The 27,531-nt window shown below is 38.8% G+C and overlaps 1 protein-coding gene across 1 annotated transcript in view; it reads left to right on the top strand.

The window, feature by feature from the left end:
* dync1i2a (dynein, cytoplasmic 1, intermediate chain 2a) overlaps positions 1–20,897 on the top strand; it is a 51,748-nt gene extending 30,851 nt beyond the window's left edge. The window contains exons 10-16 of the mRNA XM_081368471.1: positions 2,999–3,145; positions 4,167–4,280; positions 4,717–4,850; positions 6,099–6,243; positions 6,330–6,470; positions 7,344–7,469; positions 19,465–20,897. Of these exons, the coding sequence (XP_081224597.1) occupies positions 2,999–3,145; positions 4,167–4,280; positions 4,717–4,850; positions 6,099–6,243; positions 6,330–6,470; positions 7,344–7,469; positions 19,465–19,578 (921 nt within the window). The 3' untranslated portion in view covers positions 19,579–20,897. The remainder of the gene's footprint in view (positions 1–2,998; positions 3,146–4,166; positions 4,281–4,716; positions 4,851–6,098; positions 6,244–6,329; positions 6,471–7,343; positions 7,470–19,464) is intronic.
* The last annotated feature ends 6,634 nt before the right edge of the window (positions 20,898–27,531 follow it).

Genomic DNA, 27,531 nt, shown 5'->3' with positions numbered 1-27,531 from the left:
TTTGTATTTTTACAATTGTGTACAATTGTGAAATTTCACAACAAAGTCGTTGTGAAAAATGCAAAAATTCTAATAAAACTTAATTATTAGAATTAAAGGTTACATGGATCAAAAGTAGGGCTGCACGATTAATCGCAATTAACATGAAATCGCGTTTAAACCGATTTGGCTTTTTGCGATTTCGAAATCGCAAATGCTGCGATTATTTTTTTTAATGCGCGGCTTGTCGGTGACGCACGGCTCTGTGATCGGTAGTAAACGCGGCTCCATATGAAAGCACTGTGAGTTTGAGTCGCTTATAACGTGCATTTGAAAAACCAAACATGAGAAGCATTTATCAACCTCTTATCCAACAAAAGACAACATTTAATAACATGGTTTTTACTCCAAACTCACTTCATAACAACAGTTGAGCATCCTTCTGTGAGATGACATGGCTTCTTACACAGAATAAGCACACAACATAATGATACTGTATTATCATGAAAATACCCGAGAAGACTTGAAGAACTCTGATAAATCACATATTGTCGTAATCGTGTCGTGTTTATTAGTCATGTTTAATCAATCAAAGCGTTTCATTCTACTGTTTATTCAGCTACAGATAGTATGATGCCCATTGGGATTTCCTGGAATGACCTGTTATCTACTTCTGCGGGGCATGTTTGCGCGAGAGCGCCCTCTATCTTTCAGATGGAGCAGCATTTACTTCTGATCACAGAGCCGTGCTTCACCGAGAAGCTGCGCATAAAATAGTCGCAGCCTTATCCAAGTTGCGTGCGGTTTAATTTTGATTAATTTTAATTTTGCAGTCCTCATCTCAAGCAACAAAAACAATTTATTTGAAAATGTTGGCAGGGTAAGTAGAAAAACTGCTATATTTTTTACTCTTTTACAGTGATTTCATAGACTTGTGTGACGTATAGACCCAAATTTAAACTGTTGTTCATTGACAAACTTGCCCTCTGCTGTAGACATTTAATTTCAATTCCACGTGATAAAAGTTCGTTTTTTCATGCACACAAGTGTTTGGCATCAACCTAGTGCAACATCTCAAGTCATGCTTAAATTGAACACAAGTGAGGCTGAGATTTGAGAAATGCCGTGAAGGGGAAGAGTTTCAGTGAATATTGAGTTAATTTGAGTTAATTGAGTTAAGTCTTCAGAAGACTTGAAATATTGTCTTATGGATTACTTTTATGTCTTTTTTGGAGCTTGACAGTTTTAGACACTGACTCATTGTATGGAAAAAAGCGGCACATTCTGCGTAACGTCTCCTTTTGTGTTCCATGAAAGAGAGAAAGTCATACAGGCTTAGAGCGACATGGGTGAGGGGGAATTTTCATTTATGATTTAACTATTATTTTAAACTCTCTGCACACACATGCGCATTCATGCACATACTCAGGTTCGTGGTGTTAGCTGAGGTTTATAAGCATAGAGTCAGTAACACTTCTTATATTCAGTATTCTGCTTCCTGAATAGTACTTATCCATCTAAATACATTCAAAATCTGCATACGTCTTTTGCATTCCTTAGTTTTGACTTGGTAGATCTTAAGCTTATGAAACATTTATAACTTTAAGTCCCCCTGTAGCCAATCATTTTATCCCTTAAAACTCATCTTTGATCACCAAAATGACATATTTAAATGTTATTTTCTTCATGCCTTAAAATAGCTTGAATGTAACTCTACACCCTTGCCTCATTTAGCATACACGGTTCTATGAATATGCAAATAAGCCCCGCCTCCACTCACTCACAGCAGCTCAGAGATCCACTGGTTGAAAACAGCACATAGACATATAAACAACATTAAAAGCTGGATTTTCACCACAGGGGGACTTTAGGATTACGAAACAATTATAACTTAATACTTTTCAACTAAAACCATAATGTATCTAATTAATAACTTCTTAGCAACGTGTGAATGTGTAAAGATTTAAACATTTTTAAAGTTACTGTGTTAATAACCATGTTAGTACTACATTAAACGCCATTGACCACCATAAAAAATTTAGAAATTCTTTGAAATTTCAAATTATTCATGAACTATGGCAAAAGACATTTTTACCAATATTTTATTTGAAAATATCATTATATTAAATTTGTAAGAACTTATAACATGAGAATTACCAGTGTGAACTCTATTGAATTCAGTTGATTAAACACTCAGTAAAGTCATGAGACTCAAAGATTTTAATCATACTAGCCATAATGCTGCATTACAAGCAATACAGAAGCAGATTGTGGCATTTCTTGGAAGGTTTTATCTCTCCGGATGTGTATTTGTTGAGTGTTACTGTATGTTCAGTGTGTGTTTGGCCTGAGGTGATCCGTTGTGGATAGCCTGAGTAGAACCACATGTGCTGCCCTCAGGAACGGATACACAGCTCGCTCGCTCGCTCTCTCTCTCTCTCTCACACACACACACACACACACACACACACACACACACACACACACACACACACACACACACGCACACACACACACATGCAGTTTAGACTTGTTACTTTTTCCATCTTCTTAGCTGAGTATGTTGGGGCTGGTAAACTGGAGAGTGTGATGAGCATTGATCAACACATACATGAAGCACATCAAATATGTTAAACGAAGGCTCAAATCTGCTTTCTTGATGCCTGAGAACCAATGAGTTTTGTTTTCACATCACTCCAGTAAGTTTGAGCTTCCCAATAAGGTTTAATCTCACGTGGCAAACAAGCACAGCTGAGCTGCCTTTGACTATATTTGATCAATATTTATATGAATTAAAGCCTAAATTAAATCTGTTCATCATATAAAGCAATAGTGTCTCTACAGAAGACCTGAATTAAACTGCTTGATTTATATGGATTACTTTTATGTCTATAAACTTTTTAAAAGTTTGTATCTCTCTCTCTCTCTCTCTCTCTCTCTCTCTCTCTCTCTCTCTCTCTCTCTCTCTCTCTCTCTCTCTCTCTCTCTCTCTCTCTCTCTCTCTCTCTCTCTCCTGTAGTCTGCGGTCATGTCTGCAGCGTTTGCAAAGTTTCATCCTAACCTGGTTGTCGGTGGCACTTATTCAGGACAGATCGTCCTGTGGGACAACAGAAGTAACAGGCGCACCCCTGTCCAGAGGACCCCTCTCTCTGCTGCGGCCCACACGGTACATGGCATCACACACACACACCACGCAGAAAAGGAGGCGAAGCCGTAGCTGCGTTCCAAGAATCTTGAGATATTAATACTGTGATGTCCTAAATCAAAATACTGGCTGACAATAAAGCACTGAGCTTAATTTGAGGTGTAGATACAATTAACTTTAATTATTATCATTCATAATGTCTTAATATTAATTCAAAAGCAAAACGAGTGAAAAAATAGATATTAGGGAGATATTAATGAAAATAACCAATAAGCGTCCTCTGCAGCCACCTACTGGTTACAACGATAATTTAAACTTTTTTTTATTTTTAAATAAGTGTGTTTTCCTACATCTTGAAACTTTTAGTTTTATAAATGGGGACAATCTTTGAAGGATGAACAAACATTTTTTTGGTCATCACATTAAAAATAACATTTAAATATGATATTATAGTTTTGAAAAAGATGTGTAGTACTCATAAGCGTTTGACTATTTCTGTCACAATACAATAGTTATGGTTAGTGTTACTACATTAAATCCATGGTGAATGTTGCTGATTTGTGGACTTCTATATCTTGTTCATTCTTGGCACAATGTTTCTCCTGGTTTTCACTTCAGCGGTGTTTGATCTGATATGTATGGTTTAGCACAGGGATGGGCAACTTCGGTCCTGGAGGGCCACTGTCCTACAGAGTTTAGCTCCAACCCTGAAAAAATCACCTGCCTGTAACTTTCTAGTAATCCTTAGGACCTTGATTAGCTTGTTCAGGTGTGTTTGATAAGGGTTAAAGCTAAACTCTGTAGGACAGTGGCCCTCCAGGACCGATGTTGCCCATCCCTGGCTTAGCACAAGTGAAGCACAAATGAGTAGCGCAGTTTCGTTCCACTTTCATTTCATTTGCCATTTGATGCTGGGCAACGTTGTGGTTGCTGACCTATATCAAATTTTGGTCGCACTGACAGGAAAAATGGTCGCAAAATGCAACCATTTGGTCGCAGTCTGGAGCCCTGCCCTAACCTTAGTTTTCTGTTTCTCTTCCAGCACCCAGTGTACTGTGTTAATGTGGTTGGCACACAGAACGCTCATAACCTCATTAGCATCTCTACTGATGGAAAGATGTGCTCCTGGAGTCTGGACATGCTGTCTCAACCACAGGTACCCACAATTTCCTCTGCTCTCACGTTCTCGCTCTCTTCATGTTTTCAGAGTTTGAATATCATACTCAAAGAAAGCAACTTGCTTACTCAACCTGTAAAAATAGTGAATGTTGTATACAAATCTTACCGACAAATGCCAAGGGAAGTGATTTGTTGGCTTCAGAAGCACTGACTCACTGAGAGCCACAACCTCTTCCCTGCTGCTTTACACACACACTCACACACACACACACACACACACACACAGAGAGCTGCGTTTGGAGTAAGTATACCATTAACTCATCCTTGAGTTTCCAAAAACATTTGCCAAACCACAGTGTCAGATGTTAATGATTGTTAAAACGCCGGCTGAATTTAAATTGCGCATTTCTAATCTGTGAGAGAGGCTGTGGTGTTATTGATGTGTGTGTGCGTGTGTGTGTGTGTGTCAACAGGACAGTATGGAGCTGGTGTTTAAGCAGTCTAAATCCGTTGCGGTCACCTCCATGTCCTTCCCTCTGGGTGACGTTAATAACTTTGTGGTGGGGAGTGAGGATGGATCAGTGTACACAGCCTGTCGCCATGGCAGGTAATACACACACTTACACACACTGTTCACTTCAGGAGATCTCTGGATCTGTGCATGTAATCTGATTACGCCAACAAACATTTTCTCTCTCACAAAATTAGTGGTCGACTGACAGATCGGCCAATATTTGGCATTTTTTAAATATCGGCATTGGCCGGTAAGTTTTCCTGTGTGGCCGATATATTGGACGCGTAACTTTTATTTTGACGAGACGCCAGACTTTTATTTTGACGGCGCTGAGAACGCCCTGGGATACTGCAGCATCTGAGCACATGGTGCTCCCGTTCTTCACAGGGGGGCAGGGTTTCATATTATTTTGAAGCTTCCTCGGGCGCCGCCATTGATTAGCGCACCCTCACCTGCTGTTAGCATTCCATTGACTCCCATTCATTTTGGCGTCACTTTGACAGAGAATAACTTTACATCTGAGGTGTTTAAAGACTCTGTTTGTCCATTATTTATTTCTAAAGAAACACAAAAATGTATAAAATGCTCCATTACCTTGTAGCTTACGTTATGGCCCCGTAGAAGCAATTTTTGTAAAAATAGGCTAAATATATATGTATATATGTGTGCGTATATATATATATATATATATATATATATATATATATACGCACACATATATACATATATATTTATATATACACACTATTTATCATTCAATTGTTATTTAATATATATATTTATATATATATAAGTAAATAGTAAATGAATGTGTATAAGTAATTAATATTAATTTCTATTAATAATACATTAATAGTGTCTACTGTAGAGCTTTACTGAAGCAGAAATCATGTTATGATCGTTATCTGTTATCTCCCAAAACTTTATTGCTCTGAATGGAAGTTCCTGCACAAATGTTTTTTTAAATTAGAAATATGAAAATCAACTGTTTATGAATGGAATATAGTAGATGTGTTTGTGTGTGCTGTACTGAGCTGAGAGAGCGAATGTTTCCTCTTCATTTGTGATGCTGTGATTATCTCATCCTCTACACACACTCTCAGCATCTCACTCGGCTGTTTACCTCTCACAGTAATGAGCTCACACACAGCTCACACACTCAGCGGTGTGTGTGTGTGTGTGTGTTAGTAATGTGAAGTGTTACCTGACTGATGGAAACATGCTGAGATCATTAACCCTCTGTGTGTGTGTGTGTGTGTGTGTGTGTGTGTGTGTGTGTGTGTGTGTGTGTGTGTGTGTGTGTGTGTGTGTGTGTGTGTGTGTGTGTGTGTGTGTGAGCAGTCGGGCAGGTATCAGTGAGATGTTTGAGGGACATCATGGTCCAATCACAGGCATTCACTGTCACACAGCGACTGGGCTGGTGGATTTCTCTCATCTCTTCCTGACCTCCTCTTTTGATTGGACCGTTAAACTCTGGAGCAGCAAGGTAACAGATCATTCATACACACTCATTACATTACACTGTCATTCATGAATCTCTCAGCTGACTGTGTGTTTCTCTCTCTGCTGTAGAATAACAAGCCGCTGTACTCGTTTGAGGATAACTCGGATTATGTTTATGATGTGATGTGGTCTCCGGTACACCCCGCCCTGTTCGCGTGTGTTGACGGACTCGGACGCATCGACCTGTGGAACCTCAACAATGACACTGAGGTTACAACTGCATACATGCCATGAAACATCACTGATACACACACTAGCATATGCAGAATTAACTTTATTTATTTTCACCACACAGGCTTCTGCACTGAGAGACAAAATCTGATTTCTTTTAGTAGTGCTGGGAAATATAAACAATTATATCCAATATATTTTCAGTTTAAAATTTTCTTAAAGTCCCCCTGTGGTCAATCATTTTATCCCTTAAATCTCATCTTTGATCACCAAAATGACATATTTAAGGTTTTTTCCTTGAAAAAAAAAGTTCTTCATGCCTTAAAATAGCTTGAATGTAACTCTACACCCTTGCCTCGTTTAGTATACGTGGTTCAGTGAATATGCAAATGAGCCCCGCCTCCACTCACTCACACCAGCTCAGAGATCCACTGGTTGACGAGCACACGTTGATCTGATTGGTTACAAGGTAGTTTGTGACGTCAGAAACACCAGCAATTTCAAAGCGTGTTTTTGAGACTGTCTTTGGTTCACTGCAGTTTTAAGGAGAAAATACTCAGCAATGGTGTCGACTTATGAATTTACACATGGTTTGTCTTAAATCATATTAAAAACACCATATAGACATATAAACAACATTAAAAACTTGATTTTCACCACAGGGGGACTTTAAGTACTGTGGCTGCGGGTTTACCAAGCAGGTCTCTTGGTTTGTTGTGATCAGCCTTGTCCTGTTTGTAGTTCAACATGCGTTTGACAGCAAGTTATTTTTCAAATATCAGCATGAAGTCCTTCTGTTACATGTTACATGACCTCTTTGATTAATAATGTGGATGGATCAGATACTGACTGAACAAATGGTATTATTGGTATTATTAGTCAAGCTCAATGTGTGTGTGTGTGTGTGTGCAGGTGCCCTCTGTCAGCGTGGCTGTGGAAGGGAGTCCTGCTCTGAACAGACTGCGCTGGTCTCAGTCGGGCAGAGAGATCGCCGTCGGGGACTCAGAGGGACAGATACACATTTACGACATCGGCGAGGTGAGAGAGTAGAGTTTACTGAACACACACATCACAGACTGACTTCACATCAACACCTTCAGCTCCGGGGCGGCTTTCTCACTCTCGCTCTATCACGAGACAGTCGTGTAAAAAGCCCATGCGGAGCCTTTAAAGATGACACACACCACAATTACACATCTGTCACAGAGGGGCCCTTCAGGGGCCACAGAGGGCCTCTGTCACTCACAAGAGGGGATGAAAGCAGATAGAGTAGAAGAATGAGATGGGGGATTGTTAGCCAGGGGTCAGTTCACTCTAAGAATAGCCTGATCGTACACTGTTTACGCCTCTTTACAAAACGATCACATATTACACACTGTTTACGCCTCTTTACAAAACTCTTGCATATTCAGGGTGGCCGCGGGTCCTTAAAAAGTCTTAAAAAGTCTTAAAAAGTCTTAAATAAAGTTTTCCTAATAAAAGGCCTTATAAAGTATTAAAATGTCTTAAATTCAGATTTGATAGGTCTTAAATATTTCTGGTCACGTTACCGCTAAAATTTCTCCAGTCTGACGGACCTAATGTCCGTCAAATAACCAGTGAAGCATCGAATCGCCAGATTGATTCAGATTTTATTACATAAACAGCTATTTATAATGATAATGTAGGCTTTTTCTGGTAACGCTGTTTCGTTATTTCAAATGTAGGCGCGTTGCGCGTGGCAAGCGCGCTCATAAGAGACGCCGGCGCGACCACAACATTGCCCAACATCAAATGGCAAACGTAAAATGCAAGCGGAACGAAACTGCTCGTTATTGTGTGGTTGAAGGACCGTTTATCAGTTTGGACCAAAGCAGCGCGAGCCGATCTTGATCAAGCGACACTGTTACTAGATTCATTTTGGAATCTAAAAAGACACATCTCTCAAAAACATGCAGTGTGCTATGTGAACACGCTGGGAAGAAAGCAAAAGGTTCGCAAATTGAATACGGTAACTTGTAACAAAGTGTAAATTAAATATAGCGTAATATTCAAACAATTGATACAAGCCCATTTAAATTTTAATCCTGCGCGCTGCGCAAAAGTTCAGTTATGTTGGCCTAATAGTTAATTTAGCCTACTTTTAAAACATTTATGTATTTTTTTTATATTTTTGTTTATATAAATTGTATTTATATTATTAGGCCCATTTATTCGTTTTATTTTACAGCAGTTTGTGTGTACAATGGATATAAGCCCATTTAAATTTTAATCGTGCGCGTTGCGCAAAAGTTCACTTATCAAAATTCTGGCCTAATAAATTTACTTTTAAAAAATGTATGTAGGCTATATTTTTGTTTATATAATTGTTATTTATATTATTAGGCCCATTTATTCGTTTAATTTTACAGGAATTTGTGTAGGCTATATTCCTTCTTACATAGGCCTAATTTGTCATTTGAAATAAAACATTTCTGTTTGAAAAATGTTGTTGTTGCTCATTAGTTCTTTAGGAGGTAAGGCTGTGGTCTAAGCTAAAAGTGATATACATGTAGATTTTTTTTTTCCTTTTTTGGAGCGAGCGGGGTCGATTTAAGTGGAGCGCGGAGCAAACTGCGTTGAGCGCTGAGCGATAATGAGCGGAGCGGCCTGATGTTGAGCGGGGGAGCGGAGAGGTGAACATTTCCGTGAGCGATGAGCGGAGATTCTCACCGCTCCACTCCGCTCATATGCTCTCTAGTACTATATAAATTACAAAGGTTTAATTGGCATCTTTATTTCAAACGACCCGACCGACCGCGACCCGAATATCATTAAAAATATTTTTGGATGACTTGTAACCGCGGGTGACCGCAGGCACCCGCTCATTTCGGATCAACCCGCGCATCACTGGTTACTACACAGCGCTAAGAGATCCAGTAAAGAAAGCATTCGATTTCACCACAGAAGTAATAACATCGCTGCGAGATCTAGTGAGAAACATTCACATTTCTCTGTTATTAATGGATCAAACAGCGCTGACGTGGAAACCAGGAAGAAACATTGTGCCATGAATGAACTATCAGTGTCCATAGATCAGCAACTTTCACCATGGATTTACTGTAGTAACACTAACTGCAACCATGGACGTTTGGCAGGAATAGTACAGGCTATAATGCTTTCAAGTAACACGTCGGTTTTATTTTGACATTATGAAAACAATTGCTGCCCTCAAATGTTAATCTGAAATCAAATAAACCTTAGTTTATAACTACTACAATATCACATTTCATTTTTTCCAAGGAGCTGTTTTGTTTTATGTGCTCCTAAGAAGAGTCAATTATAGCTCTAAAATTGCTCAAAGTAAAACAAATATATCATACTTTATGATGTTAGTTTTAATATAAAAAAGAATAAAAAATTTAAATCAAGGAAATTTCTCTGCCATTTATTTCTTTATGCTGTATCAAAAACGTACCGAACCGAACCATGACACAAGTGTATCGTATCGAACTGAACCGTGAATTTTGTGAACCGTTACACCCCTAATATATACGCATGTAATATAATGTGTATTTCCATCACAGGTTTGGTCTTAAATTTCATTCAAAGTGGCATTAAAAAGGTCTTAAAAAGTCTTAAATTTAACTTGTTCATATCTGTAGACACCCTGATATTACACACTGTTTACACTCCTTTACAAAACATTTGCATAATACACACTGTTTACACCCCTTTACAAAACGCTCACATATTACACACTCTTTACACCTTTACCAAACGCTCACATATTACAAACTGTTTACACCTTTACAAAACGCTCACATATTACACACTGTTTACACCCCTATACAAAACGCTCACATATTACACACTGTTTACGCCTCTTTACAAAACTCTTGCATATTACACAGTTTACACCCCTTTACAAAACATTTGCATAATACACACTGTTTACACCCCTTTACAAAACGCTCACATATTACACACAGTTTATGCCTCTTTACAAAACGCTCACATATTACACACTGTTTACACGTTCGCATATTACCCAATGTTTACACATTCGCATATTACACACTGTTTACACTCCTTTACAAAACGCTCACATATTACACACTGTTAACACCTCTTCACAAAACGCTCACAGATTACACACTGTTTACGGCTCTTTACAAAACGCTTGCATATTACACACAGTTTACACCCGTTTACAAAACGCTCACATATTACACACTGTTTATGCCTCTTTACAAAACGCTTGCATATTACACACTGTTTACACCCATTTACATAACGCTCACATATTACACACTGTTTACACCCCTTTACATAACGCTCACATATTACACACTGTTTACACCCCTTTACATAACGCTCACATATTACACACTGTTTACACCCCTTTACATAACGCTCACATATTACACACTGTTTACACCCCTTTACATAACGCTCACATATTACACACTGTTTACACCCCTTTACAAAACGCTCACATATTACACAATGTTTACACATTCGCATATTACACACTGTTTATACCCCTTTACAAAACGCTCGCATATTACACACTGTTTACACCCCTTTACAAAACGCTCGCATATTACACACTGTTTACACCCCTTTACAAAACGCTCGCATATTACACACTGTTTACGCCTCTTTACAAAACGCTCACATATTACACAATGTTTACACGTTCGCATATTACACACTGTTTACACCTCTTTACAAAACACTCACATATTACACACTGTTTACACCCCTTTACAAAACGCTCACATATTACACACTGTTTACACGTTCGCATATTACACACTGTTTACGCCTCTTCACAAAACGCTCACAGATTACACAGTGTTTACACCTCTTTACAAAACACTCACATATTACACACTGTTTACACCTCTTCACAAAACGCTCACATATTACACACTGTTTACACCCCTTTACATAACGCTCACATATTACACACTGTTTACACCCCTTTACATAACGCTCACATATTACACACTGTTTACACCCCTTTACATAACGCTCACATATTACACACTGTTTACACCCCTTTACAAAACGCTCACATATTACACAATGTTTACACATTCGCATATTACACACTGTTTACACCCCTTTACAAAACGCTCGCATATTACACACTGTTTACACCCCTTTACAAAACGCTCGCATATTACACACTGTTTACACCCCTTTACAAAACGCTCACATATTACACACTGTTTACACCCCTTTACATAACGCTCACATATTACACACTGTTTACACCCCTTTACATAACGCTCACATATTACACACTGTTTACACCCCTTTACAAAACGCTCACATATTACACAATGTTTACACATTCGCATATTACACACTGTTTACACCCCTTTACAAAACGCTCGCATATTACACACTGTTTACACCCCTTTACAAAACGCTCGCATATTACACACTGTTTACACCCCTTTACAAAAAGCTCACATATTACACAATGTTTACACGTTCGCATATTACACACTGTTTACACCTCTTTACAAAACACTCACATATTACACACTGTTTACACCCCTTTACAAAACGCTCACATATTACACACTGTTTACACGTTCGCATATTACACACTGTTTACGCCTCTTCACAAAACGCTCACAGATTACACACTGTTTACGCCTCTTTACAAAACGCTCACATATTACACACTGTTTACACCTCTTTACAAAACGCTCACATATTACACACTGTTTACACCTCTTCACAAAACGCTTGCATATTACACACTGTTTACACCCCTTTACAAAACGCTCGCATATTACACACTGTTTACGCCTCTTTACAAAACGCTCACATATTACACAATGTTTACACGTTCGCATATTACACACTGTTTACACCTCTTTACAAAACACTCACATATTACACACTGTTTACACCCCTTTACAAAACGCTCACATATTACACACTGTTTACACGTTCGCATATTACACACTGTTTACGCCTCTTCACAAAACGCTCACAGATTACACAGTGTTTACACCTCTTTACAAAACACTCACATATTACACACTGTTTACACCTCTTCACAAAACGCTCACATATTACACACTGTTTACACCCCTTTACATAACGCTCACATATTACACACTGTTTACACCCCTTTACATAACGCTCACATATTACACACTGTTTACACCCCTTTACATAACGCTCACATATTACACACTGTTTACACCCCTTTACAAAACGCTCACATATTACACAATGTTTACACATTCGCATATTACACACTGTTTACACCCCTTTACAAAACGCTCGCATATTACACACTGTTTACGCCTCTTTACAAAACGCTCACATATTACACAATGTTTACACGTTCGCATATTACACACTGTTTACACCTCTTTACAAAACACTCACATATTACACACTGTTTACACCCCTTTACAAAACGCTCACATATTACACACTGTTTACACGTTCGCATATTACACACTGTTTACGCCTCTTCACAAAACGCTCACAGATTACACACTGTTTACGCCTCTTTACAAAACGCTCACATATTACACACTGTTTACACCTCTTTACAAAACGCTCACATATTACACACTGTTTACACCTCTTCACAAAACGCTTGCATATTACACAGTTTACTCCCCTTTACAAAACACTCACATATTACACACTGTTTACACCCCTTTACATAACGCTCACATATTACACACTGTTTACACCCCTTTACAAAACGCTCACATATTACACACTGTTTATGCCTCTTTACAAAACGCTTTCATATTACACACTGTTTACGGCTCTTTACAAAACGCTTTCATATTACACACTGTTTACACCCCTTTACATAACGCTCACATATTACACACTGTTTACACCCCTTTACATAATGCTCACATATTACACACTGTTTACACCCCTTTACAAAACGCTTGCATATTGCACACTGTTTACACCCCTTTACAAAACGCTCACATATTACACACTGTTTATGCCTCTTTACAAAACGCTCACATATTACACACTGTTTACACCCCTTTACATGACGCTCACATATTACACACTGTTTATGCCTCTTTACATAACGCTCACATATTACACACTGTTTACACCCCTTTACATAACGCTCACATATTACACACTGTTTACACCCCTTTACAAAACGCTTGCATATTACACACTGTTTACACCTCTTCACAAAACGCTCACATATTACACACTGTTTACACCCCTTTACATAACGCTCACATATTACACACTGTTTACACCCCTTTACATAACGCTCACATATTACACACTGTTTACACCCCTTTACATAACGCTCACATATTACACACTGTTTACACCCCTTTACAAAACGCTCACATATTACACACTGTTTACACCCCTTTACATAACGCTCACATATTACACACTGTTTACACCCCTTTACAAAACGCTTGCATATTACACACTGTTTACACCTCTTCACAAAACGCTCACATATTACACACTGTTTATGCCTCTTTACAAAACGCTCACATATTACACACTGTTTATGCCTCTTTACAAAACGCTTTCATATTACACACTGTTTACGGCTCTTTACAAAACGCTTTCATATTACACACTGTTTACACCCCTTTACATAACGCTCACATATTACACACTGTTTACACCCCTTTACATAATGCTCACATATTACACACTGTTTACACCCCTTTACAAAACGCTTGCATATTGCACACTGTTTACACCCCTTTACATAACGCTCACATATTACACACTGTTTATGCCTCTTTACAAAACGCTCACATATTACACACTGTTTACACCCCTTTACATAACGCTCACATATTACACACTGTTTATGCCTCTTTACAAAACGCTCACATATTACACACTGTTTATGCCTCTTTACAAAACGCTCACATATTACACACTGTTTACACCCCTTTACAAAACGCTCACATATTACACACTGTTTACACCCCTTTACATAACGCTCACATATTACACACTGTTTACACCCCTTTACATAACGCTCACATATTACACACTGTTTACACCCCTTTACAAAACGCTCACATATTACACACTGTTTATGCCTCTTTACAAAATGCTTTCATATTACACACTGTTTACACCTCTTCACAAAACGCTCACATATTACACACTGTTTATGCCTCTTTACAAAACGCTTTCATATTACACACTGTTTACGGCTCTTTACAAAACGCTTTCATATTACACACTGTTTACACCCCTTTACATAACGCTCACATATTACACACTGTTTATGCCTCTTTACAAAACGCTCACATATTACACTGTTTACACCTCTTCACAAAACGCTCACATATTACACACTGTTTATGCCTCTTTACAAAACGCTCACATATTACACACTGTTTATGCCTCTTTACAAAACGCTTTCATATTACACACTGTTTACGGCTCTTTACAAAACGCTTTCATATTACACACTGTTTACACCCCTTTACATAACGCTCACATATTACACACTGTTTACACCCCTTTACATAATGCTCACATATTACACACTGTTTACACCCCTTTACAAAACGCTTGCATATTACACACTGTTTACACCCCTTTACATAACGCTCACATATTACACACTGTTTATGCCTCTTTACAAAACGCTTGCATATTACACACTGTTTACACCCCTTTACATAACGCTCACATATTACACACTGTTTATGCCTCTTTACAAAACGCTCACATATTACCCACTGTTTACACCCCTTTACAAAACGCTCACATATTACACACTGTTTACACCCCTTTACAAAACGCTTGCATATTACACACTGTTTACACCCCTTTACATAACGCTCACATATTACACACTGTTTATGCCTCTTTACAAAACGCTCACATATTACCCACTGTTTACACCCCTTTACAAAACGCTTGCATATTACACACTGTTTACACCCCTTTACATAACGCTCACATATTACACACTGTTTACACCCCTTTACAAAACGCTTGCATATTACACACTGTTTACACCCCTTTACAAAACGCTTGCATATTACACACTGTTTATGCCTCTTTACAAAACGCTCACATTTTACACACTGTTTATGCCTCTTTACAAAACGCTTTCATATTACACACTGTTTACACCTCTTCACAAAATGCTCACATATTACACACTGTTTACGGCTCTTTACAAAACGCTTTCATATTCCACACTGTTTACACCTCTTCACAAAACGCTTTCATATTACACACTGTTTACACCCCTTTACAAAACGCTCACATATTACACACTGTTTACGCCTCTTTACAAAACGCTTTCATATTACACACTGTTTACACCTCTTCACAAAACGCTCACATATTACACACTGTTTATGCCTCTTTACAAAACGCTTTCATATTACACACTGTTTACTCCCCTTTACAAAACACTCACATATTACACACTGTTTACACCCCTTTACATAACGCTCACATATTACACACTGTTTATGCCTCTTTACAAAACGCTCACATATTACCCACTGTTTACACCCCTTTACAAAACGCTTGCATATTACACACTGTTTACACCCCTTTACATAACGCTCACATATTACACACTGTTTACACCCCTTTACAAAACGCTTGCATATTACACACTGTTTACACCCCTTTACAAAACGCTTGCATATTACACACTGTTTATGCCTCTTTACAAAACGCTCACATTTTACACACTGTTTATGCCTCTTTACAAAACGCTTTCATATTACACACTGTTTACACCTCTTCACAAAATGCTCACATATTACACACTGTTTACGGCTCTTTACAAAACGCTTTCATATTCCACACTGTTTACACCTCTTCACAAAACGCTTTCATATTACACACTGTTTACACCCCTTTACAAAACGCTCACATATTACACACTGTTTACGCCTCTTTACAAAACGCTTTCATATTACACACTGTTTACACCTCTTCACAAAACGCTCACATATTACACACTGTTTATGCCTCTTTACAAAACGCTTTCATATTACACACTGTTTACTCCCCTTTACAAAACGCTTGCATATTACACACTGTTTACACCTCTTCACAAAACGCTTTCATATTACACACTGTTTACACCCCTTTACAAAACGCTCACATATTACACACTGTTTATGCCTCTTTACAAAACGCTTTCATAATACACACTGTTTACACCCCTTTACAAAACGCTTGCATATTACACACTGTTTACACCTCTTCACAAAACGCTTTCATATTACACACTGTTTACACCCCTTTACAAAACGCTCACATATTACACACTGTTTACGCCTCTTTACAAAACGCTTTCATATTACACACTGTTTACACCTCTTCACAAAACGCTCACATATTACACACTGTTTATGCCTCTTTACAAAACGCTCACATATTACACACTGTTTACGGCTCTTTAACAAAACGCTTTCATATTACACACTGTTTACACCCCTTTACAAAACGCTCACATATTACACACTGTTTATGCCTCTTTACAAAACGCTTTCATATTACACAGTTTACACGTTCGCATATTACACACTGTTTACTAGGGGTGGTTAATCTGTCTGATTTCCCGATTCGATTCGATTACGATTATTGAAGTCCCGATTCGATTACAGTCGATTTTCGATTATTAACGATTTTCGATTAGCGATTATTGATTTTCCAGTTCACAACAGTAAACAAAAATACACTAAGTGATTGCAGTATTAAAAAAAGTCAGCTGCTGAATTACTTAACTCTTTTATTGAGTAACAACTCAAAGCACTTTCTGTGTCGTGTAGTTATAACTTCAGAATTATTTGTATGTAGCTTATGTTCTGTAGAACACAGAAATGAATACATCACATTGTGTTGTGACTCATCAAGTTGAACCAAACTAGCTTTTAATACAATGTTGGTATGAGCCACCACAGTATTTTACAAATATAAAAAATAACACAAAGTGAAAATAAAGTGGCATTTTGGCGTTAATATTGAAACGACAGTTACCATGGTGAATACACAATACTAACAAGAACTGTTAATGAAACATGGAAACTGCTCCTGGTGAATAGAATGAAAATCATGCCTGCATGCAAATCCTTCTCAGCTAACACACGACGTACCAGTAACGTGATTTATTGGTATTTTACTTTTATTTCATGACTTACTAATTTACAACGTAACAACGTTGCATGCTCGTAGTTTCCTTTGCACTTTGCACTATACAGTGAAGCGATACACGGCGCGCCCCTCCGCATTTGCGCGTGCAATTGAAGAGTGTGCGCTACGAGTACAGTATAACGGCTGACAGGACAGGAACGTCCGTTTTTCTGAGGTGAAATACTTTTTATTTCAGCGTACACATACGTCACTGCCTGGTAGTTCCTATACTGTGCTGGGTTTTCTGAAGTAGTTGTGATTCGCCTCTCATAACATAACATGCTCTAAATGCACGCAGAGTGGATTTTTTTTTTTTTTTTTTTTTTATAAAAAATCGATTTTTGAAAATTTGATAATCGATTCATACTCGTCCATAACATACTCGCGATTAATCAATAATCGATTTTTTTCACCACCCCTACTGTTTACACCTCTTCACAAAACGCTCACATATTACACACTGTTTATGCCTCTTTACAAAACGCTCACATATTACACACTGTTTACACCCCTTCACAAAACGCTTTCATATTACACAGTTTACACGTTCGCATATTACACACTGTTTACACCTCTTCACAAAACGCTCACATATTACACACTGTTTATGCCTCTTTACAAAACGCTCACATATTACACACTGTTTATGCCTCTTTACAAAACGCTTTCATATTACACAGTTTACACGTTCGCATATTACACACTGTTTACACCTCTTCACAAAACGCTCACATATTACACACTGTTTATGCCTCTTTACAAAATGCTCACATATTACACACTGTTTACACCCCTTCACAAAACGCTCTCATATTACACAGTTTACACGTTCGCATATTACACACTGTTTACACCTCTTCACAAAACGCTCACATATTACACACTGTTTATGCCTCTTTACAAAACGCTTTCATATTACACACTGTTTACACCTCTTCACAAAACGCTCACATATTACACACTGTTTATGCCTCTTTACAAAACGCTCACATATTACACACTGTTTACGGCTCTTTAACAAAACGCTTTCATATTACACACTGTTTACACCCCTTTACAAAACGCTCACATATTACACACTGTTTATGCCTCTTTACAAAACGCTTTCATATTACACAGTTTACACGTTCGCATATTACACACTGTTTACACCTCTTCACAAAACGCTCACATATTACACACTGTTTATGCCTCTTTACAAAACGCTCACATATTACACACTGTTTACACCTCTTCACAAAATGCTCACATATTACACACTGTTTACACCTCTTCACAAAATGCTCACATATTACACACTGTTTACACCTCTTCACAAAATGCTCACATATTACACACTGTTTACACCCCTTCACAAAATGCTCACATATTACACACTGTTTACACCCCTTTACAAAACGCTCACATATTACACACTGTTTATGCCTCTTTACAAAACGCTTGCATATTACACAGTTTACACGTTCGCATATTACACACTGTTTACACCTCTTCACAAAACGCTCACATATTACACACTGTTTATGCCTCTTTACAAAACGCTCACATATTACACACTGTTTACACCTCTTCACAAAATGCTCACATATTACACACTGTTTACACCTCTTCACAAAATGCTCACATATTACACACTGTTTACACCTCTTCACAAAATGCTCACATATTACACACTGTTTTCACCCCTTCACAAAATGCTCACATATTACACACTGTTTACACCCCTTTACAAAACGCTCACATATTACACACTGTTTATGCCTCTTTACAAAACGCTTGCATATTACACACTGTTTACACCTCTTTACAAAACACTCACATATTACACACTGTTTACACCCCTTTACATAATGCTCACATATTACACACTCTGTTTTTCCTCTTCTCTCCATAGCAAATCGCAGTCCCGCGGAGCGACGAATGGACCCGGTTTGTGCGAACGCTGGCGGAGATCAACGAGAACCGCGACGATGCGGAGGAGCTGGCCGCCCAGCGCCTTTCCGCTTGATCGTCATGGAAACCAGCAAAGCTGTAATCATCTCTCTCTTTGGAAATGAAATGATTTCTGTCTGCAAACCTTTGATTCTGCCTTTTGTTTGGAATGAAAATAAGTAACGTTGACCGTAGGTGCGATTCATAGTGCGAGAGCAGAAGGTCTCCCTGTCGCCCCACAACCAGAAGCCTTAACATTTGCATGCAAAAACAAAAACCATAATGAATGTTTCTGTTTTTCTATCCAGGTATCGCTGAGCGTGCTAATCTCAGCTCATTATGCACAACCAAATATAAACCATTTACACAGATGAATCTCATTAAACCGGTGTCTCGCTCATAGTTCATCCCCAAAATTAAAAAAAGAAAAATGAAAGAAAATACTTCTTTTTTTTTCATGATAGTTAAAAACATTTTCAGTTTCAGTTTAAGGCAAAACAAAAATCTTTAATTGTCAGATATACTGCCTTAAATTTACACAGATTTGAGCAAAACTAATTTTGTATTTCAGGGTTTTTTTTATTGTAATACAGTAAGAATGGTTAATTGGAATTAAGTAGAAAATGTCCTAAAAATATCCATTCGTTCCCTTTAAAATGTGGTTGTTTTCTTTTGATTTGGGAGTTGAGATATGGTAAATGAAATATCTTTGAGAGGTTTTGTAAGATTCACCCTAACATCAAACTGTTGTCAATAATAGTAAACTGTTGTATTCTATCAGACTCGATCACAGACCTAGAGAAATCTCGAGATCTACCTCTTGTAGATGGTTTCAGTGGGACACATTCAGCATCACGAGTGGAGATTTCTGCTGTCTAGCTCTGGACCAAATGCTGGAGTAATTTGTGACTTTTTTTTTTTTTGCTCTTGTTTCATTTTTTTTTCTCCTGTTAATGATTGATCTTGTTCCTCTCCACCTTAGCAGAGGCACAATCACGTATTTATTATACATATCAATATACTGGGTTGATTTTCAGACTGTCTGAATTGCTCTTTTCAAGATCAAGGTCTTCCTTTTCCAGTGTCCCTCTCCTTTTTGAAACGCTAACATTATCTTTTGCAGGACCTCTTTGAATGTCTTTGTATATCTCAATACTTTTTCTAAACCAAAACTTTGGTAAATGTCTTCTGATTTACCTCAATCAGTTTGAAGTCATCAGTCTTTCCTGTAGTGTTCATGAGCAGAAAGTAGGTTTATGAGGATTTCAAAACCTTGTTTCCAACAGTGTTCCTCATGTTTAAATGAATGTCCAATCATTTCTGCATTTGAAAATAACTATTGTGATTTATTTCAATAAATGACAATACAATAATAAAATGCATTTAAACACAGTCTATCTTGTTTTTTTTTTGTTTTTTTTTACATTTTTATTCCCTGTTAGATCCCATAACAGTATATACATACCATGATTCCACAGTCAGGCATAATTGTACTTTGGTCATTATTTAAACTTTTGGCTCAAAAGGTCTGATTGACCAGTCATATTAAAAAAACACAACCATTTTCAACATTGATAATAGAAGAAAATATCTATTGATAATAGAAAAGAAAAAAAAGAAGAGGGCCGCACACAGGAGTTGCCCTCACAATTTAAAAGATCTGGAATGTTTTTGCAAAGAAGAATTGGAAAATATTCCCAAGACAAGATGTGCCAAACTATCTAAACAGACTGAGTGCTTTAATAAAATCAAAATCAAGTTGAACTAAGTGCTAGTTCAGGGGTATGAACACTTATGCAGTTACATATAGCAGAATAAGTGATATATACATACAACCCCAAATCAAGAAAAGAAAATTCTGTAAAATGCAATAAAATCAAGAATCTATGATTTGTTCATTCTCTTTCAAATTTATTTAACTGACAAAAGTACAAAGAAAAGATTTCCAATGTTTTCACTGAACAACTTAATTGTATTTTGTAAATAGCTTCAACACGCTCCAAAAAAAGGCTGGGACAGAGGCAAAAAAAAAAAGAAAAGAAAAGTGAAAAGCTCATAGAATATCCAAATTAAACTCTTTTGAAACAGCCCATAATTAGCAGGTGATTTAGTAATAAGTGAGGGAATCGTGATTTAGTGTAAAAAGAGCATCTCAGTCTTTGCAAGCAAATATGGGTCATGGCTCACCACTTTGTGCCAACCCAGAGAGCAACATAGTGTCGGCCCAGATCCGGCCCACATCTGGGACCTGTTGAATCCACATGTGCCAGATGTGGCCCAGATCTGGGCCGACACTATGTTGCTGTCTGGGAAATATCATGAGAATTGTCAAAAACACATTTCTTAATGCAAAACTGCAACAAATTGATGTCTTTCACCATCTACCATACATAATATTGTAAAAAGATTCAGGGAATCCAGAGAAATCTCAGTCCGTGTAGGGCAAGGAACGAAACCTCTGTTGAATGTGCGTGACCTTTGACCCCTCAGACGGCATTGCATGAGAAACCATCATGCTACTCTGTTAAATAAATTTAGCCACATTTTCTCTGGAGAACTTTGGAAAACCGTTGTCACTTAATACAGTCTGTCGCTGCATCAAGAAATGCAACTTGAATCTCTTGTTAAGCAAGGAGAAAGCTATACATCAGTTCTATGAGGAGATGCCGGAGAGTTCTCTGGGCCCGAGCACATCAAGACAATGCCAGGCCTCATTCTGCACATGCTAAAAGAGTGATTTTGAAGTCACTCTGCACAGTAGAAGGGTTGTGCTTTAATGTCTGCCTGCAGTCCAGATCTGTCTCTTACTGAAAACGTATGATGACCCATCATGAAAAGGAGAATCAGACAACGATGACCACAGACTGTTGAGACTGTTATATCAGTCGAGAATGGGTAAAAATTCCACTTGAAAAGGAAAGGTGATGTGACTCAGTGGTAAACAATGACTCAAAACACAATTAAGTTGTTCAATCTTTTCTTAGTAAAGATTGAACTTTTGTCCATCTTTTCTTAGTACTTTTGTCAGTTCAATAAAGTTGAAAGGATGATCAAATCACAGATTCTTGATTTTATTGCATTTTACAAAATGTCCCAACTTTTCTTAATATGGGGTTGTATATACGATTATACCTGTCACTTAGATTTCCAGTGGCATTGCATAGGTTCTCATTTTTACATTAAACATGCAAAAGTTCTGATAATGATTTATGGTGTGTAGACTTACCCACTCTAAACTGTGGAAGTATTACATAACTGTATTTGTAACTGCAGCCAACTGGAGTCTCCCAACATGATTGACACTAACATGAGGAAGCTCTGAGGTTGAGGCAAAAACATCTCCTGTAATATAAACCACAGGCATTCTTGTAATGCACACTCACCTAAAGGATTATTAGGAACACCATACTAATACTGTGTTTGACCCCCTTTCGCCTTCAGAACTGCCTTAATTCTACGTGGCATTGATTCAACAAGGTGCTGAAAGCATTCTTTAGAAATGTTGGCCCATATTGATAGGATAGCATCTTGCAGTTGATGGAGATTTGTGGGATGCACATCCAGGGCACGAAGCTCCCGTTCCACCACATCCCAAAGATGCTCTATTGGGTTGAGATCTGGTGACTGTGGGGGCCATTTTAGTACAGTGAACTCATTGTCATGTTCAAGAAACCAATTTGAAATGATTCGAACTTTGTGACATGGTGCATTATCCTGCTGGAAGTAGCCATCAGAGGATGGGTACATGGTGGTCATAAAGGGATGGACATGGTCAGAAACAATGCTCAGGTAGGCCGTGGCATTTAAACGATGCCCAATTGGCACTAAGGGGCCTAAAGTGTGCCAAGAAAACATCCCCCACACCATTACACCACCACCACCAGCCTGCACAGTGGTAACAAGGCATGATGGATCCATGTTCTCATTCTGTTTACGTCAAATTCTGACTCTACCATCTGAATGTCTCAACAGAAATCGAGACTCATCAGACCAGGCAACATTTTTCCAGTCTTCAACTGTCCAATTTTGGTGAGCTCGTGCAAATTGTAGCCTCTTTTTCCTATTTGTAGTGGAGATGAGTGGTACCCGGTGGGGTCTTCTGCTGTTGTAGCCCATCCGCCTCAAGGTTGTGCGTGTTGTGGCTTCACAAATGCTTTGCTGCATACCTCGGTTGTAACGAGTGGTTATTTCAGTCAAAGTTGCTCTTCTATCAGCTTGAATCAGTCGTCCCATTCTCCTCTGACCTCTAGCATCAACAAGGCATTTTCGCCCACAGGACTGCCGCATACTGGATGTTTTCCCTTTTCACACCATTCTTCGTAAACCCTAGAAATGGTTGTGCATGAAAATCCCAGTAACTGAGCAGATTGTGAAATACTCAGACCAGCCCGTCTGGCACCAACAACCATGCCACGCTCAAAATGGCTTAAATCACCTTAAATCACCCATTCTGACATTCAGTTTGGTTGATTAGATAATTGCATTAATGAGAAATTGAACAGGTGTTCCTAATAATACTTTAGGTGAGTGTATATGTCACCTGCAAAGAAAAGGTGCAGAATACATGGCTACTTTTAAAAGCTCGAAATCTACAGTCCCAGCAAGGACACCAACTTAACCAAACCACTAACCAGTCAAACCTCGACCCGCTGGTTAACACACATCCAGCCGGACAGCAGAATGAAGTATTAGAGACACTGTCCTCCAAAGTTAATGTAAAACAATCTCTGCAGAAGGTCATAGAGTTACAGCAGTCTGTGGAGATGGTCTGAAAACACAGAGTCTCAGTGTTGCGTCCCAATGCAATCTCACACACATCTTGCAGACCGCAATTAGAGGAGTCCTGGAAGGACTGTGAAACCTCTAATTTCACCGTAGTGAGACATCACAGGTGTGTGTTTGTATCTCCTGGCCCTCCGCAGAGCTCTGAAGCTCCTCTGTCTCCATTTTCCTCAGTCAGTCAGTCAATCTCATTGCTGCACGTTCACGTTGTCCGGCCCGATCGAGCGGCCACCCGCGTGCACGTTTAGATGACATCAGCAGGGGCCACCGGCGAGCCAGCAGGAGCAACTATACAACAAATGCATTACAATGCAAAGACAAACTATCATAATACCTGCAGAAGAATCTCACATCCGTCGCTCCTGCTATGCCGGATTCACACAGGGTGTAAATCATCTACATACATAACACTGACAGCAATTTAAAAAAAGGTGAGCTGCAATCCGAAAGTCCTTTTCTCGAACCAGAGGCATCATGACGATGCATTCATATGCAGATATTGACTTCAGCTGGAATGGAATATCTATGAGACATTATCCAAAACAGTGATATGTAACACGAAGGCTATTATAGGTGTGGGTCATTCTCAGGTGCCTCGTTTATGACTTACTGCTGATATTAAAAAAATAATAATGCTGAACTGAATCATATTTGATAGACTAGATTATGGGTGGTTGCTGAAAATTCAGCATCGCCATCACAGGAATAAATTACATTTTAAAACAGTTATTTTAAAGTGTAACAGTATTTCACAATATTACTGTTCACTGTATTTTTGATTAAATAAATTCAGCCTTGGCATAAGAGACTTGTTTGAAAAACAAATATCTTACAGAATCTAAACGTTTGAATGGTAGTATTCTTCACATTCTGCATGATTTATTGAAATGTAGCCTATATGTCTATGTGTAATTGTTCTGAAATGCATATTTCTTTAGGCCAGCCCATAAGTTCGCACAAAAGACATATACATTTTCAATTTGCTTTTGGATTATTGCGGGAAATAAACTCTGTGTGACTAACAAAATTTTTGGATTCTAGCATGTTTAATTTATCATGATAATCTTAACAAATGAATACAGCTTTTGAAGCCTAAATTCCCTTGGAACCAGAAATGCTTAATCATTTACGGTTTTGACCTAACATAATACATCATACATGCAGAAGTTCTGTATTAGAATGTAAGATTAATTATATGACTAGGCACATACTGAGTGATACAACTTTAACTTACAGTTTTTTTTTTAAATTGCTAACACAGTTTTGTCCAATCTGTAGTCATTTTCAAAACTCTAAACACAATTAGCACAACGTCCGTCTGTTGTGACCATACCATTAACACGTTTCTAAAATATTTTAATATTCTTTTCACACAAGCTTACTCAATACCAAAATCCAATATCTTTCTGGTCTTATTTACAAATGCTTAAACACAGCATGACAGAAATGAAGACCTTATGTCCCAAATCATAAAGCCTCTACTCCTGCAACAACAGCAACTCAAAAGTACTGAAAAAAATATGTAAAAAATATTTAAACAACTGATAAGCATTTTTGGGTAACAGATCACTGAAATATTGAGAAATAGCTGGATCCAATCTCAGTTGGAGGCATAGTCAGGTGTTGAAGTTCTTTCCATTACTTGGACACAGTAAAATAGGACTCTTTGAATTGGTTTTGTTCAGTGTGGTGCAGAACAACTCAGCTGAGAGAGCAGAGAGAGAGAGAGAGAAAATATATCTGGGCTAGGGAGAGGAGTATTTGTAGGAGGAGAGGAGTAGATGGAGGAGGGAGAGGAGTAGTTGATAAAAGAGAGGAGTAGATGAAGGAGGAGAGATGGAGGGAGAGGAGGAGAGGAGTAGTTGATGAAGGAGAGGTGTAGATGAGGAGGAGAGGAGTAGTTGATAAAAGAGGAGTAGATGAAGGAGGAGAGGAGGAGGGAGAGGAGTAGATGAGGAGGAGAGGAGTCGTTGATGAAGGAGAGGAGTAGATGGAGGAGGAGAGGAGTAGTTGATGGAGGAAGAGGAGTAGGTGATAAAGGAGAGGAGTAGATGGAGGAGGAGAGATGGAGGGAGAGGAGTAGATGAGGAGGAGAGGAGTCGTTGATGAAGGAGAGGAGTAGATGGAGAAGGAGAGGAGTAGTTGATGGAGGGAGAGGAGGAGATGAGGAGGAGAGGAGTAGGTGATAAAGGAGAGGAGTAGATGGAGGAGGGAGAGGAGTAGTTGATAAAAGAGAGGAGTAGATGAAGGGAGAGGAGTAGATGAGGAGGAGAGGAGGAGTTGATGAAGGAGAGGAGTAGATGGAGGAGGAGAGGAGTAGTTGATGGAGGGAGAGGAGTAGGTGATAAAGGAGAGGAGTAGATGGAGGAGGGAGAGGAGTAGATGAGGAGGAGAGGAGTAGTTGATGGAGGGAGAGGAGTAGGTGATAAAGGAGAGGAGTAGATGGAGGAAGGGAGGACTAGATGAAGGAGGGAGAGGAGTAGATGAAGGGAGAGGAGTAGATGGAGGAGGGAGAGGAGTAGTTGATAAAAGAGAGGAGTAGATGAGGGGAGAGGAGTAGATGGAGGAGGGAGAGGAGTAGTTGATAAAAGAGAGTAGATGAGGAGGAGAGGAGGAGTTGATGAAGGAGAGGAGTAGATGAGGAGGAGAGTAGTTGATAAAAGAGGAGTAGATGAAGGGGGAGAGATGGAGGGAGAGGAGTAGATGAGGAGGAGAGGAGTCGTTGATGAAGGAGAGGAGTAGATGGAGGAGGAGAGGAGTAGTTGATGGAGGGAGAGGAGTAGTGATAAAGGAGAGGAGTAGATGGAGGAGGAGAGATGGAGGGAGAGGAGTAGATGAGGAGGAGAGGAGTCGTTGATGAAGGAGAGGAGTAGATGGAGAAGGAGAGGAGTAGTTGATGGAGGGAGAGGAGTAGGTGATAAAGGAGAGGAGTAGATGAGGAGGAGAGGAGTAGGTGATAAAGGAGAGGAGTAGATGGAGGAGGGAGAGGAGTAGTTGATAAAAGAGAGGAGTAGATGAAGGGAGAGGAGGAGTTGATGAAGGAGAGGAGTAGATGGAGGAGGAGAGGAGTAGTTGATGGAGGGAGAGGAGTAGGTGATAAAGGAGAGGAGTAGATGAAGGAGGGAGAGGAGTAGTTGATAAAAGAGAGGAGTAGATGAAGGGAGAGGAGTAGATGGAGGAGGAGAGGAGTAGTAGTTGATGGAGGGAGAGGAGTAGATGGAGGAGGAGAGGAGTAGAAGAAGGAGGA

The sequence above is a fragment of the Scardinius erythrophthalmus genome, assembly GCF_964197995.2.
Source record: "Scardinius erythrophthalmus genome assembly, chromosome: 6".
NCBI lineage: Eukaryota > Metazoa > Chordata > Actinopteri > Cypriniformes > Leuciscidae > Scardinius > Scardinius erythrophthalmus.
The sequence above is the reverse complement of the archived record's forward strand: the minus strand, read 5'-3'. Positions and strand labels throughout refer to the sequence as shown.